Raw genomic sequence first — 15,386 nt, 5'->3', positions numbered from 1 at the left:
ACAAAGCATAAAATTCACACAAGGATATATTTTGGTAAACAGCACTACCTAGTCTAAAATAACTGTGAAAAATGAAAAAAAATTTATCCAGCTAGACAAAAAGATCTTTAAAGACACTAGGTATAGCTAGACATGGTCATGGAAAAAAAAAAGTGCCATAATATTCTGTAGACACAAGATAGTTTTCCATTCGATTCACAACTTTGTGCTTGGAAAGAGAATTTTTTTTTTTTTGTATCTTAATTGCAATTTCTGTTTCAGATATCCGATGCCCGAAAACTGGAATGACCAGGGATATGATTATTCCACTGATTCGTGAAAAGAAACTTGTCGACAAATTTCTCATCAAATCTGGGATGCTACGGTTTTCATTCTTGCTTGAATGTTGCCATCCTGGATCCTTCCCTGATCCCCACCTTGTAGCAGCCATGTTAGATTTGGTAAATATTAGCCTAAAAAACAATTCTGTGGATTAAAAATTTGCTAGTTTACAAATGCTGTAGCTGTACACTTCTGTTCTTCATTTAAGGATTGTCTGTTATTTCTTTTACGTTCATCAGGGTATGAACAGAAAAAAATCATCCGCAAACTGTGTGAATTGGCGAAGCCGTTCTAACATAAGTTTGCGGATTTTTTTTTTTTTTATACCCAGTTGAACGTAAAAGAAATAACAGACAATACTTAAAATTAAATTTGAATCATACATGCTAATAATAACACTAATAAACGTCATACTTTATTTTGAATTATTTTTTATCCATAAACATCACATATGACGTTCCCTGACGATGTAATTTTTACGTTCATCGAAAAATGAACAAACTCCCATTGCTACGTCTGGACCAATGACATGACGTTACGTTGTAATGAATGTAACAGAAATTTAATTATTTATATGTATCAGTCAAAAAGGTAATTGTATGTAAAACATTATAATGGGAACTCCATTTACTTGACCGACTCCAAACCCTGAGTGAGTGCTCCGCAAGGCTCAATGGGTAGGTGTAAACCACTTGCACCGACCAGTGATCCATAACTGGTTCAACAAAGGCCATGGTTTGTGCTATCCTGCCTGTGGGAAGCGCAAATAAAAGATCCCTTGCTGCCTGTCGTAAAAGAGTAGCCTATGTGGTGACAGCGGGTTTCCTCTAAAAAAAAACAGTGTCAGAATGACCATATGTTTGACATCCAATAGCCGATGATAAGATAAAAAAATCAATGTGCTCTAGTGGCGTCGTTAAATAAAACAAACTTTACTTTCCATTTACTTGGTACTTAAGATCAGGTAAATATATATATACATTGAAAGATTGTTGTTAATAATTAAAAACAGCTGAGATTGAATGAATGAATTTTTAGGACATTCAGCCACAAATTTGCTCTGTTTGGTGAAAGGTAAATGAAACCAAAACAAATTGTATAATATTGCTTTCTTTGAAAAATAGGAATAGATCGCAGCTATTTGCAGTTCTGTATCTTTGTGGCACACCATGTTTATTATACAAACTTACTGTAAATGTCTAGCTTAGAACTTTATTTTGCTATCCAACTTTGTTTGAGCATTCACTTGTGTGATTTCAGGAAGCACCAGTGGCTGCGAGAGCCTCCCTGCTACTGGAGTGTTCCCAGTTCATTCATCGATGTAACCGTGGAGACTGGCCCAACTGGATGAAACTGAACTTGCCAAGTTTCCGTTACACTGTATCTGCGCTACAGAACCGAGGACAACCATCAGGATATCGACGAAATCTTTTACTTCAGCGAGCAGCGGGAAGACTTTTTTATTCTTGGGCTGAGGTCAGTAATAATTTTGATGATTATATGAAGAGTTAAATTTCCAAAATGCAATATATCTGTGTATGTCTCTTTGAGTAAAATATGATTTTACTACAACATGACATAGTGTATATCACACGAAGAAGAGTTTTAACACCCTGTTCAATGGGCATATGTCATGTTTTGACAAAAACTTTGTTGTTGTATTGTTGTCTTGTATTAACATCAGTACACCTTCACTGTTAACTCCAAACTTTCGAAATTGCTATTTATCATCCATTAAAGGATTTTGTAGGAGATATCGCTGGTACTATAATTTGTGATATCTCCTGCGATATCTCCGCAGGAGATATCTCTTCTTATGATCTTGATTGGTCAAATTTTAATCACAAGACAATGTTTTGTTACATCACTGTGTTTGTTTCAGCGCTAAACCTACCATTAGTGACCTCACACCACTGCTGTTCTGCTAGTTAACGAGTCTACCGCTGACATTCAACCCACATTACTGACATTGTTTACAACTGTCTCAAATGAAAAGAATGATAATGGATGATAAAAAGAATACCCCCGCTCGTGTCCTGTGATGTCATAATTTATCAGCACTCATTGATAAAAGTATAAAATCTTCGGCAAGCCTCGGTTTTCATACTTTTATCAACTTGTGCTGATAAATTATGATATCACAAGACACTCGGGGAGTATCCTCTATATGTCATGTTTTGGAAATTATTACTAACCATTACTATCTTAACTTAGGACTGTATGTAAAAATATGTCATGTCAGTACTGGATTTGTTTCTCTTAATTACAGTGACCTTTTTTAATGATCTATGTATGGAGAGTGCCCTTTAAAAAATATTATTGCAGATAGAATAAATATCTATGGAACTTGAAATGGACTATTCATTACTGCCACAACACAATATTTTATGTTATAGTTTGAATGTAAATTTGTCAGTCTACTGTGTCCATAGCACTTTGTTCTGGTGTGAACTTGGATCTTGATTATGTTTTTGCAGAATCTTGGAAACCAGATGGAGTATATTTTGGCCAAAGAGCACACAGACCGACTTGACATCATTAATGACATCAAAGATGAAGCCAAGAGAAAAGAACTCCGAACTGAAGATGAAGAAGAAGACTTTCTAGATGAAGGTAACGTGAAGAACTGTGTTAAACAAAAATGAGTAATTATTTTATATTGATTTTGAAAAAAAATATAGTAAGGTACACCCAAGTTTTGTAGAAAAAGAAAAACAAGTTTTGGCATTAAAACCAAATAAAAAAAATTGTTTTCAATAAAAATTTAATTTCTTTGAATGAAGTTGTGATTAATTCTTGAGATGAGTTTATAGGCTTCAAAACTATTAAAAATTAAGTCTCTAGAAACAGTTTTGTGATGATGTATTATTATGTGTAATCAAGAGAAAACTGTATTTATTTATTTTTTAAATTGATGTGTGCCATATTATAAGCAGCTTATATGAAGTACTGTGAAAAACCCCAACAAAATTCTTTGTATAAACAGCAAATGCATAAGGGCCAAATATTTTATTAACCCATAACAGTCATAGTTTTTCTGTAATTAACCAAACCAACATTTCTTCATGCTATAATGGAAACTGATGGATAACATTTTATTTTCAGCATCTGTGAACCACAGTGGAACAGAATGTCCGTATGCCCTCAAGATGCTGGCTTGTCTGGTCTTGTTGGAAATCACGACTTTCCTGCGGGAGACGTTTCAGTACCTGCCCAAGTCGCGTGGTCAGAAGCGTGAACACCTGTGGGAGAAGACGATGACATCACGACGCTTCAGCAGCATTGTCAGCAGTCCGGGCCACTCTGACAAGAGTTCTGAGAGCAATGTTGCGGAGTTGCAACAAAGTACTGGTAACTTTTAGCAGCTATTTCTGTTTAGTTTTATTTATTATTTTTAAATTCAAAGTACTGGTAATATTTAGCAGCCATTACTGTTTAGTTTTATTTATTCTTTTTAAATTCAAAGTACTGGTAACATTTAGCAGCGATTACTGTTTAGTTTTATTTATTATTTTTAAATTCAAAGTACTGGTAACTTTTAGCAGCGATTACTGTTTAGTACTTAACTTTTAGCAGCCATTACTGTTTAGTTTTATTTTTAAAATTCAAAGTACTGGTAACTTTTAGCAGCCATTTAGCAGCTGGTAACTTTTAGCAGCCATTACTGTTTAGTTTTATTTATTATTTTTAAATTCAAAGTACTGGTAACATTTAGCAGCCATTACTGTTTAGTTTTATTTATTATTTTTAAATTCAAAGTACTGGTAACATTTAGCAGCGATTACTGTTTGTTTTATTTCTTATTTTTAAATTCAAAGTACTGGTAACTTTTAGCAGCCATTACTGTTTGTTTTATTTATTATTTTTAAATTCAAAGTACTGGTAACATTTAGCAGCGATTACTGTTTAGTTTTATTTATTATTTTTAAATTCAAAGTACTGGTAACTTTTAGCAGCGATTACTGTTTTTTATTTTTATTTTTTATTTTGGTAAATTCAAAGTACTGGTAACATTTAGCAGCGATTACTGTTTAGTTTTATTTATTATTTTTAAATTCAAAGTACTGGTAACATTTAGCAGCGATTACTGTTTAGTTTTATTTATTATTTTTAAATTCAAAGTACTGGTAACATTTAGCAGCGATTACTGTTTAGTTTTATTTATTATTTTTAAATTCAAAGTACTGGTAACATTTAGCAGCCATTACTGAGTTTTATTTACAAAGTGGTAACATTTAGCAGCGATTACTGTTTAGTTTTATTTATTATTTTTAAATTCAAAGTACTGGTAACATTTAGCAGCCATTACTGTTTGTTTTATTTCTTATTTTTAAATTCAAAGTACTGGTAACTTTTAGCAGCGATTACTGTTTAGTTTTATTTATTATTTTTAAATTCAAAGTACTGGTAACATTTAGCAGCCATTACTGTTTAGTTTTATTTCTTATTTTTAAATTCAAAGTACTGGTAACTTTTAGCAGCCATTACTGTTTGTTTTATTTCTTATTTTTAAATTCAAAGTACTGGTAACATTTAGCAGCGATTACTGTTTAGTTTTATTTCTTATTTTTAAATTCAAAGTACTGGTAACTTTTAGCAGCGATTACTGTTTGTTTTATTTCTTATTTTTAAATTCAAAGTACTGGTAACTTTTAGCAGCCATTACTGTTTGTTTTATTTATTATTTTTAAATTCAAAGTACTGGTAACATTTAGCAGCGATTACTGTTTAGTTTTATTTATTATTTTTAAATTCAAAGTACTGGTAACTTTTAGCAGCGATTACTGTTTAGTTTTATTTCTTATTTTTAAATTCAAAGTACTGGTAACTTTTAGCAGCCATTACTGTTTGTTTTATTTATTATTTTTAAATTCAAAGTACTGGTAACATTTAGCAGCTATTACTGTTTAGTTTTATTTATTATTTTTAAATTCAAAGTACTGGTAACATTTAGCAGCGATTACTGTTTAGTTTTATTTATTATTTTTAAATTCAAAGTACTGGTAACATTTAGCAGCGATTACTGTTTAGTTTTATTTATTATTTTTAAATTCAAAGTACTGGTAACATTTAGCAGCCATTACTGTTTAGTTTTATTTATTATTTTTAAATTCAAAGTACTGGTAACATTTAGCAGCCATTACTGTTTAGTTTTATTTATTATTTTTAAATTCAAAGTACTGGTAACATTTAGCAGCCATTACTGTTTAGTTTTATTTATTATTTTTAAATTCAAAGTACTGGTAACTTTTAGCAGCCATTACTGTTTGTTTTATTTCTTATTTTTAAATTCAAAGTACTGGTAACTTTTAGCAGCGATTACTGTTTAGTTTTATTTCTTATTTTTAAATTCAAAGTACTGGTAACATTTAGCAGCCATTACTGTTTAGTTTTATTTCTTATTTTTAAATTCAAAGTACTGGTAACATTTAGCAGCCATAATTGTTTAGTTTTATTTATTATTATTATTATAAAATCTTTTTTAATATTTAATTATTAAAAACAAATATATTAACCCTGCTTCTGCTCTGTTTAAAAACAATTTCTGTGAATTCCATTCAGCCATTATTGAGTGCCATTATTATGATATAGGGAAATATTTTCAATAATATTTTTAAAACTTAGAATAACTTAACAGGTAAATGGTTCATGATATTTTTTAAAGAGACCAACAAAAAAAGTTAAATATTGACTTTTCATCTAATAGCCAATTTGTACAAGAATGCCTGAATTTAATAAAGTTATGAGGTGTTACGTGCAATGTTGTGGCACACAACAAGTAACTAATTCTACCTGAAATTAATCAAAATCAAAAGCAGTTTCAGAAATTTTTAGACATGATATTTTATTATCTGCTACATCTCGATATACTTGACATGTTTTTTTGTTTGTTTTTTTGTAAAGGTTATATAGGTTACTATTGTCAGAATGATAGCACAGTGGCAAAATGTTCTCTTCAGTAAATTGTATTTAAGATCATGTTTTTTTTTTTGTTTTTTTTAAATTTCATTTGACTTGTATAATTCCAGTTGGAAGTCCAGGAGACCGGAAGATCAGTTTTGCTGTCCTGACTGAACGATCTGATTCATTCCATAGTAGCACCACATCAATATCTGTGCTAGACCCAGGACAGGTCGATGATAAAAAAGAGCGAGGTAAGTTTATAGAATGTGTTTACCATTGTGTCTTTTATCTTGTATTTGTTTGTGAAGGGCAGTTAACGTATATCACTGTCAACTATATTAACTAACCTGTCACTCTTTCAATGTTTTTTTTTATCAGGATGACACATTGATTCACAATAATTTCTTGATGTTTATGGTGTTTGAAATATTTATTGCAAATCTTTGATTTCTACCAGATTCCTTTATTTTGTGTAAAATATTTCTCCAATTTAGTTATGTATGATAAATATATAGAGGATATTTCATGTTTTTTGTCAAATATGATTCATATCTCATCGAGTGAAGTTCGCAATCATATCTCACGAGTGCGACGAGTGTGATATGATTGCAAACTTCACGAGATGGGATATAAATCATATTTGACAAAAAACATGAAACATTTTCTATTTATTATATCACTTTTGGCAGTTTACCTTTATTTTTAAACTGCCAGCAGCAAAATAGTTCCTGCTTTCTTACATTAAAGATAACACTTTCTACAGTGATGATAACACATTTTAGAGTGAAATAGTGAAATTTTCACTCTAAAATGTGTTATCGTCACTGAGTGACTGATAACACTTTTATTTCACTGATATTTTAAGATATTTCACTAAATGTTATATAATAAATTGTCTCTATATACGTTATTATTACAAGAAATTGAGATATTGCCAGTGATTTGTGGATTTTTATCTTCAGGTCGTAGACTGGCTCAAGGAAGACAAAAACTGTTAAGACATTTCCGACGAGGATCGGGTCAGCACAACTCTAGTTTCCGACATAATCGCAGCTTCAAGCTGAAAAGACCAGAAGGAGGTGGAGGAAGTAAGTTTTCTAAACACTAGGTGTTGTAGGGTACGAGTATTCAGTCTTCTTCTTCTTTTCGTTCGTTGTCATCATTTGAAGATTGTTGCGTAAGCCCCCTATTTCTATTTTGCACCACTTCGGCTAGAGCTTTCCGACTTTGGCTGTGAGTTTTGTAGAGTTATCTCTCTTAGATTGGTTGCTTTACAGGGCTGATGAATCCATTTTATCTAGTGGGTTGGTTTGATTTTGTAATGTCCGTCTCCTAGATGTCTTGCCTTCCAAGGCTGATAAATGGCATCTGTCCAGGTTTTACTTTAGAGTTTTCCACCTCTTAGACAGATTGTCTTTTATGACTAACATACTCTGTCCGCCGTGCTATTTGTCCATAGCTGGAGCTGGATTAGTGAATGTCAGAGTGGGTCCATACGTCGATGGGTCATGCACACAGCACCTCTGGGGCTCCAGCTGTTCCGTGCTCCCCCTCAGTCTAGCCTGAGTCCGTAAGGGCCCAGTTACTGTGTTAGCAGGGGGCACTGAGAGAGTCTTGCCTGCAGAGAGGTTATGTACTGGAAGAGTAGGGCTTCTGTGCCTGAGCCTACCTTTTTGTCGTTAGAATATTCGGCGGCTGCAGCTGAAAGCAAGAAGGTCAAGCCAACTACTTAACTATAGCACTAAACACATCACACAGGCCTGTGGTTATCATACCACCACACCACCGAGTGTTCAGTCATTTCGACTGCTGTAATCTCGAGTACACTAGATATCTTGAGGTTGAAAAATGGTTCTAAAGCATAAATTACACCAACAGTTATGATGTTTTACCTTCAACCACTGACATTTTGGTTGGTCCTTTTGGTTGTTGTCTATTATATCTGGGTACAACAGTGTTTATCCATATCTGATGTGGGGTTTCCTCTCTAAGACTTTGTTAAAATTACCAAATGTTTTGACATCCAATAGCTGATGATTAATATATCAATGTGCTCTATTAGTGTTGTTAAACAAAACAAACTTTAACTTCTCCTGTGATGTTAGATACAGTGGTATCCTTAAACAACCATTCATCTTCTTTCCTTTGATGTTAGATACAAAGATATCCTTAAACAACCATTCATGTTCTTTCCTGTGATGTTAGATACAAAGATATCCTTAAACAACCATTCATGTTCTTTCCTGTGATGTTAGATACAAAGATATCCTTAAACAACCATTCGTCTTCTTTCCTGTGATGTTAGATACAAATATATCCTTAAACAACCATTCGTCTTCTTCCTGTGATGTTAGATACAAAGATATCCTTAACCAACATTCGTCTTCTATCCTATGATGTTAGATACAAAGATATCCTTAAACAACCATTCATCTTCTTTTCTCTGTTGTTAGATACAAAGATATCCTTAAACAACCATTCGTCTTCTTTCCTGTGATGTTAGATACAAAGATATCCTTAAACAACCATTCATCTTCTTTCCTGTGTTAGATACAAAGATATCCTTAAACAACCATTCATCTTCTTTCCTGTGATGTTAGATACAAAGATATCCTTAAACAACCATTCATGTTCTTTCCTGTGATGTTAGATACAAAGATATTCTTAAACAACCATTCATCTTCTTTCCTGTGTTGTTAGGCATCAAACAGATGGGCAGTATACGGTCGCGGAAGGTTAGCAGTCAGTCGCTGCAGTCGGAGAGTAAATTTGTGGAGGAGGAACCGGCAGCAGAAGACACTGAGTCAGTGACGATGATGAGCGACGACACACAGGAGAGTCCGGGAGACAAGGAGCAGGAGGTGGAGGACGAGCAGCTCTTCACCAATCTGCCGTGGATTAAAGTACGCTCGGACGTCTTTTTATCTCATTTCAACATTATTTCCGGGGCGGGACGTAGCCCAGTGGTACAGCACTCGCTCAATGCGTGGTCGGTGTGGGATCGATCCCCGTCGGTGGGCCCATTGGGCTATTTCTCCTTCCAGCCAGTGCACCACGACTGGTATATCAAAGGCCGTGGTATGTACTACCCTTCTGTGGGATGGTGCATAGAAAAGATCCCTTGATGCTAATCGAAAAGAGTAGCCCAGGAAATGGCGACAGCGGGTTTCCTCTCTCACTATCTGTGTGGTCCTTAACCATATGTCTGACGCTATATAACCGTAAAATAAAATGTGTTGAGTGCATCGTTAAATAAAACATTTCTTTCTTTCAACTTATTTTCGTGCTTCAGGGGTGGGAATTCTCCTCTGATCAGCTGTTTTCCTCTCATGAAACAGTGCGTTTCCTCGCATTTTAAATCGTCCTTTCCTAAATGTGTCTGATGACATAAATTTTAACCTAGGATTTCAAAATTTCCGGGACCCCTCTAGATTTCCTCTTTTTTACAGTTGACCAATTCCTACCCCTGGTGCTTATATCCAATTAAGGTTCAAGCACACTGTCCTTGGCACACACCTAAGCTATCTGGGTTCTGTCCAGGACAGTGGGTTAGTTGTTACTTGGTTAGTGGTTAGTGAGAGAGAAGAGAATGTAGTGGCCTTACACCTACCCACTGAGCCCATAAGAACTCGCTCTGGATTGGAGCCGGTACCAGGTTGTGAACCCTGTACCTACCAGCTTGTAGTCTGATGGCTTAACCACTGTGTCACCGAAGCCGGTGCTGTCTTTTAACTAACAAAGCTGTGTGTGTTCCTTTATTGTTTTGATTGAAGGTCATTAATCTATGGTGTTAAAAATGACTGTCCTGTCTTGTTTTGGAATAGGTGAAGTGTTTTTATGAAATGCATAAAGTCTACAATTGAGAAAAATGGAGAGAACCAGAGATACATAAATAAAAGATATACAGTGTTAAGAGAAACTTAGATGAAAAAACAAACATGGAGGGAAACTTAAAAGTGCCATGATATTGATTGTTGAAGCTTGTCAACACACCAAAAAAGTGCAAAATCAATTAGTATTGTTTAAAAGTATTTGTAACATTTCTTTGTTTTCTTTTCAAACTCTTTGTAAATAAAATGTGTTAAGTGCGTTGTTAAATAAAATAGTTCCTTCCTTCTTTTCAAACTCAAACCACTGATCCCATCAACTTAACAATTTTGAGAGAATTTGTTTGTTTTACAGGTTGTCATCCAGCTCGCCAATCTGTCAAACTTTATTTGTAACCATGACAACTACTGTCACCCTAACTGTTACGAGCGACAACGTCGCAGCTGCTCTCGTCTGATCACAGCACTGCGGAAAGTGTACGAGTCGACAGAGGAAGAAAAAGTGGAGCAACAGAAAACGGAAAACAAAAAAGATAACTTGAGAGATAAACTCAAGCGGAAGGTATGTTGATGTTGATGCTGCATGCTGCGTTTGCTGTGCATGGTTCTGTAGTATTCTTCATAAATTAAGTACAAACATGCTGACCTCAAAACCACTCAAATGTTCCACTTGAATTAAATTAAAATAACTTGAAATGCATTTCTGAGTATCCACAGCTCTTCAGCAGCTGTTATTAACATTACAGTAGTGAATTAAAAAAAACCTCACTGTACATAAAAAAAAAAAAAACTGTTGTAGCCACATTTGTGAGATCTACAGCCCTGACTGATGGTCCTATAGTATACTGTATATAAAACTTGCATTAACTCTAAAGAATGACATTGAAAACATACAGACTGAAATTAAGTTGAACAGAAAATGTTTTGGTAACGAAAGTACTGTAAATCAGGAAATGTTAGCGAGCATAAAATGTTAGCAAATTTAGCGAAGCCATACAAGACGCTAACAAAAAATTATTTCATGACGCTAAATTTAAAGAGAGATACAACAGACTGTTCCAAAAAACATTTGTGCGATTGTCTTGTCTATGATTAACTGAAGACACAACAGTGGTTACGTTATTGATTAAACCAAAAGGATAGCAACAAGAGTTAGTTATCATGCACATTACTGCAATATTCTACTAAATCCAAGATGTCTGTAAGCTGCATAATCGTCAACATTCGTCAAAAACATTATTTCAGCTGATCCTACAACTTAAGTTTTTTTAATTTCTGATATGATAACCTCGCTAAAGTTTTATGTCGCTAATATGTCACTTATTTGGATTTCGACCAGCCTCGGTGGCGTCGTGGTAGGCCATCGGTCTACAGGCTGGTAGGTACTGGGTTCAAATCCCAGTCGAGGCAATGGGATTTTTAAACCAGATACCTACTCCAAACCCTGAGTGAGTGCTCCGCAAGGCTCAGTGGGTAGGTGTAAACCTCTTGCACCGACCAGTGATCCATAACTTGTTCATCAAAGGCCATGGTTTGTGCTATCCTGCCTGTGGGAAGCACAAATAAAAGATCCCTTGCTGCTAATCGGAAGAGTAGCCCATGTAGTGGCGACAGCGGGTTTCCTCTCAAAATCTGTGTGTCCTTAACCATATGTCTGATGCCATATAACCGTAAATAAAATGTGTTGAGTGCGTCGTTAAATAAAACATTTCTTTTCTTTATTTGGATTTCGCTAAATTTTAAGATCGCTAATATTTTATGATTTACAGTAACTTATTTAACAGTTAACCAGAAACACAAGCGAAAAGTAAAAAAATATATCCTTTCTTAAGGAAACCACTAGTTGACCATGTGACATGCATGTTTATATTTAGTCTGTGGTCATCAAACAGTTGGATTAACACGTTTTAACACATTCTTTCATAAAGTTGATGGGTAGGTACCTATAAATGTCTTTTGTCTAATTTGACACGCATCATATGACTGGGATGAGCATGCATACATGTAGTTGCATTTTCTTGTTTATATAGTGGGTAATGGACTTTAACCAGTCAAGAAATATAGATATATTTTCAACAGAATCTTAGTTTAAATTATGTAGGTTAATGAAACAGTACATATCTAGAACTGCCAGTGCATTTTTGTAGTCATGCTTCATTGTTCAACCTGTCATATTTTAAGTGAGAGAGAGGAGACCAAAATGAAAACAGTATTATAAGTCAGTCAGTTATATATTGTTTGTGTTTATGTGCTGAAAGTACACCCTGAGACCAAACAAAATATTTTGAGATCTATTTTGCTTATTACATGTACGTTCAACAAAACTTGTACCAGTAATTTTACTAAACTACTTATATTGCAAGCTTTCGCTATCAAATTTAAGGAGCTTTCCACAACTTTTAACATTGTTGAAAAATTTGTTGAACACAAAGTATTGAGATCTTGAGTTAATTGTTTATTAATTGTATTTTCTATCGGAATCTTTTCAAATCTAAAATAAATAAAATGGTCACTGACAGTTCCTTATCCTAAATATATTTAATAGTTTCTTATGTACTCAGCAGGGGTGTTGGCAAGAAACAATTAAAAAAAGTATTGATTTTCATTAAATCATATCCAAATTTCATGTATTTTATCAAACATATTGATCTTTGAATTGCCTGAAAGTAAATCATATAGCACTACTCACATAGATATATTTGAAAAATGTTCCATACTTCTTGCAACAAAAGGAGGGATACTCCATTCCACACTCATACCCTCCTCCTTCCCAATGTTAAATTCCTTCCGATGTACCTATCAAACATTTTTTTTCGAACCATTGCTTGTTTATTATTTTCACAGAAATAGAACATGAAATTCGTTGGCAAGAATGACTGTATGTTTGCTTGTTTAATAGCTTTGCTTGTAGTTGTATGTTGTAAACTAGAGTGAATTAATGTAGAAGCCTCTCCTAACAGCACTTGCAACCACTGCCTGATGCCTCAGTAGTTTAGGTAGCATTTGACTTATTTTTCAACAGGAATCCATCTTACAGATATCCTCTCCAGTCCGGCGAAGGGAGAGCACTCCATTACTGGAAAAGATAAAAACGGATGTGTCTATCACAAAACTGAAACTGAACACGACGTGGAAGAAAGAAGATCGACCCAAGGAGGTCAAGGATGACCCTCCGATACTCAAGTATCTCACATCACAGGTGGTTCATTCACTCATTTGTTCAGCTAACCATTTTTTTTTAACAGTGAGTCATAAATTACTTATTGTAACTATAGGATTATGGTCTTCTGTTTTTACCTAAACCTGTTGATCAGTTAAGCTGTATCCTAACCGGCTGTGATCGATGCGAGCGATTATTTTAGAAATCATTGATTTCAATTGCAGTATTCTAACCGGACGCGTGCATCGCGACATATTTATCTGTCACGTCACATGCGTGTGGTTAGGATGCGGCAATTGAAGTCAATGATTTCTAAAATAATCGCTCGCGTCACTTGCGGCCAGTTAGGATACAGCTTTACAACCAGTTTTCTTATATCTAGTTGAAGTTAAAGGTTTGTTTTTTTAACTATCCCACTAGAGCACATTGATTTATTGATCATCTGCTATTGGAGGTCAAACATTTTGTAATTTTGATATATAGTCTAAGAAAGGAAACCCACCCATTGGGCTATTTCTCGTTCCAGCCAATACAGACTGGTATATCAATGGCCATGGTTTGTGCTGTCCTATCTGTCAGATGGTGCACATTAAGGATCTCTTACTACTATTTGAAAAATGTAGCGGGTTTCTTCTCTTAGACTATATGTAAAAATTACCAAATATTTGTGATCAATAACCGATGATGAATAAATCAATGTGCTCTAGTGGTGTCGTTAAACAAAACTTTAACTTTATGAAGCCGTGTTTTTAACAGTGAGGTATAAATTATTTATCGTAACCTATATGGTTATGGTCTTCTGTTTTTACGTAAACCTGTTGATCAGTTAATATCAATTTTCTTAAGTCAACTGCAGGATGTCGTTTAAAATGTGCTGTGGTATTAGATATTCTTTCCCTTTTGTTTCATCCATAAACATATAAAAAATAACATCTCCTTATGCCATGTTTGATAGATCTACTATTAAGTTTTTAACTTGACTTATCTTACCAAACAAACAAAAATAAATAAATAAATTTAAAAATTCACTATGATTAATAACAAATGTGAACTCAATATATTTTATATCTTTAAAAAAAAAAAATCATCACAAAATATCTTAAATCCTATTTAGTTAGAAGTAATCTAAGTTACATAGGTTTTTTTCTCTTTGGCTTGAAGACACTTGAGCCGTACCAGCAATTAAATAATAATTCCATACTAAACTGGCCAGGATCTAGCTTAGTTGGTAGAGCATTCACCTGAGGTGCTTGCATCATAGGCTCAAACCACCTCAATTGATCCATTCTGTGATTGGATTGTTTTCCTGTCACAACCAGTGCCCATGACTGGTTTATCAAATGTTATGGTATGTGCTATCCTGTCTGTGGGGAAAATGCATAACAACGAGCCCTTGCTGCTAATTAAAAAATATAGCAGGTTTTCTCTAAGAGTGTCGGAAATTACCAAATGTTTGACATCCAATAGCTGATGATTAATAAATCAGTGTGCTCTAGTGGTGTCATTAAACAAAACAAACTTTTAACAAACATCTGGTAAGCTTGCTAAGTTTAGTTAATATTATTCTCGACTGTTGTATCACTGCAGGCTCAGCGACTCACTCAGTGTCCAATGGCTATTTTGACCAAGGCAGCCCCAGTGCTGCGGGTGGAGAACTTCATCGACATCATGCCTGTAGCATGGGAACTTCTTTTAGAATGTGATCAGGAGCTAGCTGCTGCTGCAGGTAAAACATGTTTTATATTTTTGTTTGTTTATTTCTACACTATTACAGAATTAGAGGTGTGAAAGGGTTTCCTGAATTTATTTTCAATTCTCTGAAGCTTGAAGTTAAAGTTTTTATTTGCAGCCACCGTATTCCTGCTGTCATCAGTGAAGTCGCCAGACAAGGCTCGCAACATGATGGTCAAGGAACTGCAACATGAGGAGACCAGTCAGAGGATCAGTGCCATTCTCAAGTTAGTCTTTCTTACATATGGGGGACGGGATGTGGCCCAGTGGTAAAGCTCTCACTTGATGTGCAGTCGATCTAGGATCGATCGCCGTTGGTGGGCCCATTGGGCTATTTCTTGTTCCATCCAATGCACCACAACTGGTTTATCAAAGGCTGTAGTATGTGCTATCCTGTCTGTGAGATGGTGCATATAAAAGATCCCTTGCAACTACTGGAAAAA

At 34.6% G+C, this 15,386-nt stretch overlaps 1 protein-coding gene across 1 annotated transcript in view; it reads left to right on the top strand.

The window, feature by feature from the left end:
- LOC121382754 (protein unc-80 homolog) overlaps positions 1-15,386 on the top strand; it is a 93,170-nt gene that overhangs the window by 28,949 nt on the left and 48,835 nt on the right. Inside the window, exons 13-23 of the mRNA XM_041512332.1 lie at positions 262-440; positions 1,582-1,797; positions 2,799-2,934; positions 3,427-3,666; positions 6,351-6,476; positions 7,188-7,313; positions 8,926-9,128; positions 10,408-10,614; positions 13,075-13,251; positions 14,800-14,938; positions 15,062-15,170. Of these exons, the coding sequence (XP_041368266.1) occupies positions 262-440; positions 1,582-1,797; positions 2,799-2,934; positions 3,427-3,666; positions 6,351-6,476; positions 7,188-7,313; positions 8,926-9,128; positions 10,408-10,614; positions 13,075-13,251; positions 14,800-14,938; positions 15,062-15,170 (1,858 nt within the window). The remainder of the gene's footprint in view (positions 1-261; positions 441-1,581; positions 1,798-2,798; positions 2,935-3,426; positions 3,667-6,350; positions 6,477-7,187; positions 7,314-8,925; positions 9,129-10,407; positions 10,615-13,074; positions 13,252-14,799; positions 14,939-15,061; positions 15,171-15,386) is intronic.

The sequence above is a fragment of the Gigantopelta aegis genome, chromosome 10, assembly GCF_016097555.1.
Source record: "Gigantopelta aegis isolate Gae_Host chromosome 10, Gae_host_genome, whole genome shotgun sequence".
Lineage (NCBI taxonomy): Eukaryota > Metazoa > Mollusca > Gastropoda > Neomphalida > Peltospiridae > Gigantopelta > Gigantopelta aegis.
This window is presented reverse-complemented; position numbering and strand designations above follow the sequence as displayed.